Source organism: Podarcis muralis, chromosome 5 (genome assembly GCF_964188315.1).
Source record: "Podarcis muralis chromosome 5, rPodMur119.hap1.1, whole genome shotgun sequence".
NCBI lineage: Eukaryota > Metazoa > Chordata > Lepidosauria > Squamata > Lacertidae > Podarcis > Podarcis muralis.
This window is the reverse complement of record NC_135659.1, coordinates 53,446,841-53,451,195: the sequence shown is the minus strand read 5'-3', so window position 1 is coordinate 53,451,195 and position 4,355 is coordinate 53,446,841. Positions and strand designations below refer to the sequence as shown.

The window sequence follows — 4,355 nt, the reverse complement described above, 5'->3', positions numbered from 1 at the left end:
ATAATAATAATAATAATAATAATAATAATAATAATAATAATTAATAATAATAATAATTTATTATTTGTACCCCGCCCATCTGGCTGGGTTTCTGCTAACAAGCAGATGACACAAAACAGTTTGTCTGATTAGCCATGCAACTATTATGGTCAAGTCCCTTTTAAATATGTGATTGTTAGTTTTGTACATAGAAGGCAGCTCAGTATAGAAAACAACTGCATTTTCTTAAGACAACTAAATGTCATTGCCTGGCTAGACAAACCAAATAAAACAACATTAAGTCAAATGGTAGTGAACAAGCAGTGTGTTCTAGTTTGTTTATTTATTGATTTATTGAGTATTGGGGCCACCTGACAAGGTGCTCTCCCCAGCCATGTAACAGGAAAACATTCCACACATGATAATATGAAATGGTACAAGTTCAGAGCAATTAAGATTCCATACCAACTTGGGAGAATGTTTACAGTCCAATCCAGCTAGGTTCTACCTAGTGATACTGGATATTCAACCTGTATTAATCTGTAGAAGAGTAGTCCACAAAGGTGCATAAATGTCGAAGAGCAAGGAGTATTGTGGATGTATAAGGTTAAGATGCCATTTTGTGTACTGCTACTGTGATGCCATCATGCTTCTGGATCATGATATTGCTGAAAGAAACAGAAGGTTTGTTTTTAAACACACCATTTTCATAGAATGAAACAAGTCCCAAATGTTAACCAAAATAACTGCAGCACCTGTTGTTGCCTATAGATTTGTTGCTTTCCATATCACAAATAGATTCTCTTCGCTTGTCATCATTAGTAATACATCTCTAGACATTTTGATGACACCCGTTTAATCACCATTATTTCAAATATTAGCAAAATCAGGTAGACTTTAAACCCATAATTATTTATTAAACCTTTTCCCTTGTAAACCTTATCAGTGCCCTATTTGGGCATTGGCGCTGCTCGCATGTTGACCAACATGGGAGTTGGGGTGCATCGCTACCTTTAGAGCCCTTCAATTTGAGGCTCCACGCACACACAATTTAAAGCCCTGTGCAACTGGAGATCTAAATCCACAGGGAGACTCCGTAAGTAGAAGCTTCCCACCTCAGACCTTCACCTTCAAATTCATGGAAGGCTCCAAATGTGGTCATGGTGGCATGCTGGAGGGGACAAGGCTTGGAAGCACACCCCTGCTTACAAGAAACCTAACACTTAAAATAAGGCTTAAACCAGCCTTATATTTGTGCACTAGCCTGGTACCCGTTTCATGTAGGTAACTGAGTGAACTGGCAGAGGAGGGATGGTACACTCCATCCCTCATCAGTGCCCAACACAGAATGCAGCTCTTCATCCCTGCCAGCCCCAGGCAGACTAGTAACTGGGAGGTGTATTTACAAGGCTGCAATAAGTATACAGTGGTGCCTCGCAAGACGAAAATAATCCGTTCCACGAGTCTCTTCGTCTAGCGGTTTTTTCGTCTTGCGAAGCAACCCTATTAGCGGCTTAGTGCTATTAGCGGCTTAGCGGCTAAAAGGCTATTAGCGGCTTAGCGGCTATTAGCGGCTTAGCAGCTAAAAGGCTTAGCGGCTAAAAGGCTCTTAGCGGCTTAGCGGCTTAGAAAAAGGGGGGGGGAGCAAAAAAAATCGCAAGGCTCGCAAGACGGAAACGAAGACGGAAGCAAGCCCATAGGGAAAAATCATCTTGCGAAGCGCATTGAAAAACGGAAAACCCTTTCGTCTAGCGCGTTTTCCGTCTTGCGAGGCATTCGTCTTGTGGGGCACCACTGTATGTTTAAAGCCTAAAATTAGTCCTACAGAACTGCAAAGTCAGTGAAGCCACATGCACCAAGGAAGAATCTTTCAATTTCTTCCATGATATCGGCATCCTAAACAGATGATCCTATTTCCTCTTATGTTTGCCACAACCCATTAGCAGAAGAGAGCAAATTATTCCATAGCAGAGGGGAAACTACAAGGACGAGGCTCTTGCAACATGCAATATGATCAAGGGAGGGTGCAGCGCTAAGCTATAGCTAAGAAAAGTAGGAAGAACAATAACCTACTTCCCAGCTACACTGAGAGCCTGATGGCAAAACACATTAACTGAGGCTAGTTAAGATCTTTGTGTCTTCACTCTTAAGAGTACTTTTGCAAGTCAGCTCAAATTCCAAGAACAAAAGATCAGAAATTGAAGCTGTTCTTTCCAAACAAGTTACCATGCACATGGAAGACAGAACCCAGAGAGCAGCAAGGATTAACCAATTTATCCATATGAGAAGGCAACTTAAGCAATGGGCCTGTCATGTCAGTTAATTTGTCTTAAGTAAAGGAAGTAATAGCTCCAAATACACATACCCAGTATCTGATTCGAGGCACACTACAGGAATATCTGTTGGATCAGATGTCAATTTGGCTGCTTGCTGGGCTAGAACAGATATCACACCTGCATGTTCATCTGAGAGGGTACCACGACCTAGAAGACAATGGTTTATCATTTAAAATGAGTAAAGAAATACAGGATGTGGTCAGGGATGCAAAACAAAAAATGCTGACTGAAAAGGGGGAAACCAGATGTAGTCCTTAACCAGAGAATTTTCAATTCCAAAAACTGAAAATAACAACAAAGAATGGATGCCAATTGCAGTATTATGGAAGCTTGGCAGTTACAAAGTAATAATTAATGTTTTTCAGGCAATCATCCCAGTGCTAGCATTTTACATTTTGATGAATATTTTTCACAATATAACATTTAAACCACATTAAATGGGCTCTTAATTCCCCCCATCAATATTTCAAATTAAATATATGAAAGTACTGAGACAAAAAATCTGAAAGTACTGAGGTGTTTTTTTAAAGCTTTGTTTACTTAATATATGTAAAATAAACATACTAAGTTGCATCACTCTCTAAGGCAACAAAAAATTCCTGATGCAATTTACCCTAATGGGCAAATATTTTTTTCCAAATAAAAAATACTTAGAAAACCCAAATAACTATTCCTTTCCTACTTCTGCCCTTCTTCCTCACTCCCATTCCATATCCCATTTTAGCACGCTTTCCCTATATTTCCTTTTCCCCCTGCCTGCCTGCTGTCTGACAGTCTGACTTGTTTACAGCTGCTAGGGAATGGTTAAGTGAAGGCCAAGAAGGTCTCAGACATAAGGAACATCTGTCAAGTTTTTTCTAGGACACAGATATTTTATAGAGGCAGCCTTAAGAAACAGAGCCACTTGAGGAAGAAAGATGATATGCAAGATCTGTTAGTGTTGTTGCATAAGAAAGTGAAGAGCATGTGCATAGGGGGTTAAGGTATAAATGAGCTGAACCAAGAGAGGAGGAGAACTAAGTCCCTGCCTTGCTAAAGTGATCCCTGTGTCATCACTTTTACAGCTCACCTTTAAAGAAAACTAATAGCAGCAAGAATTTTGTAGCTGTGTTGGGTTAGTGATTATTAACTAGCAGTACATTTTAATTTGTCAAGCCTTCACAAATCTTAAATAGAGGTGTTCAGAAGATACAGGAGCATCCATTACTGATTTACTTGAAGCTAGCTGGCTGATCTAAAGTCACTCACTATAGCTGTGCACTTTAGAACCGTGCAATACAAGGAGATTGTATTAAGTTGTACAAGTCACGTTGTCAAGATAGCAATGCAACTACCACATAAGCAAGCAATAGGAGGTCTCTTATTAGACTCTCTTTGCTGTTAATGCTGTAACTACCAATCTGACTTTTAAATAATTTCTTTGTATACACAGCATTTTAGATTAAAACAAGGTTTTAATCACTGCCTAATTTAAACTAGTAAAAACGATGCTCAGAATTTATGTAGCTCTCTTTTCAGGCACCATCTTGAGGACATTTGGCAAAAAGGGAGGATGTAGATGCCACAGACACATTTATCACCGCTTTTCAGCTACATAGGTAACTATTATGCACATACACCCAACCAGTGCTTTTTTCTAAAAAAATGTTGAGGGGTACTCTCATTTTCCTAGTCATATTGAAATACTGCCCCTCAATGAGGCCAAACTTAGATTCACAAAATGTTTAGGGGTATGCGTACCCCCAGAAAAAAAGCACTGCACCTAACACCAGCCACCCCACTAAGTTCCCAGTTGTGGACAAGCGTATCATTTTGGTAAAGAAACCGTCTGGGTTTCTCCTCTTACCCAAAAAGTGTATCTCATTAATGCATTAACAGACCAGGCTAGGTGCTTGAAGAGCTCTACCTTGGTCTGACACTAGGAGGAGACGAGAGGAGAGAACAAGTTGAGGGAGAACCACAGAGGAAGGCAAGGGATCTTCAAGGGGGTAGCAAGCTATTTTTAAAAACACAGGCAGCATCTTGGACGTCATGGGAACA

General features: G+C 40.0%; 1 protein-coding gene across 1 annotated transcript; it reads right to left on the bottom strand.

Annotated features, from left to right (window-relative positions):
• Nucleotides 1-303: 303 nt before the first annotated feature.
• On the bottom strand, nucleotides 304-2,499 carry LAMTOR5 (late endosomal/lysosomal adaptor, MAPK and MTOR activator 5). The gene is made up of 2 exons (XM_077928836.1): nucleotides 2,345-2,499; nucleotides 304-647 (listed from the first exon to the last, which is right to left on the bottom strand). Exons 1-2 carry the CDS (start codon nucleotides 2,482-2,484, stop codon nucleotides 587-589), a joined length of 201 nt encoding a protein of 66 aa, XP_077784962.1. The 5' UTR covers nucleotides 2,485-2,499; the 3' UTR covers nucleotides 304-586.
• Nucleotides 2,500-4,355: the final 1,856 nt, after the last annotated feature.

What these genes read in the sequence shown, in the direction of transcription:
- LAMTOR5 (XM_077928836.1), bottom strand. Translation starts at nt 2,484, where the DNA reads ATGATAAACCATTGTCTTCTAGGTCGTGGTACCCTCTCAGATGAACAT. An exon ending in TGCCTCGAATCAGATACTGG is followed by an intron (nt 648 to 2,344) that starts GTATGTGTATTT and finishes TGTTTCTTTCAG; the next exon opens with CAATATCATGATCCAGAAGC.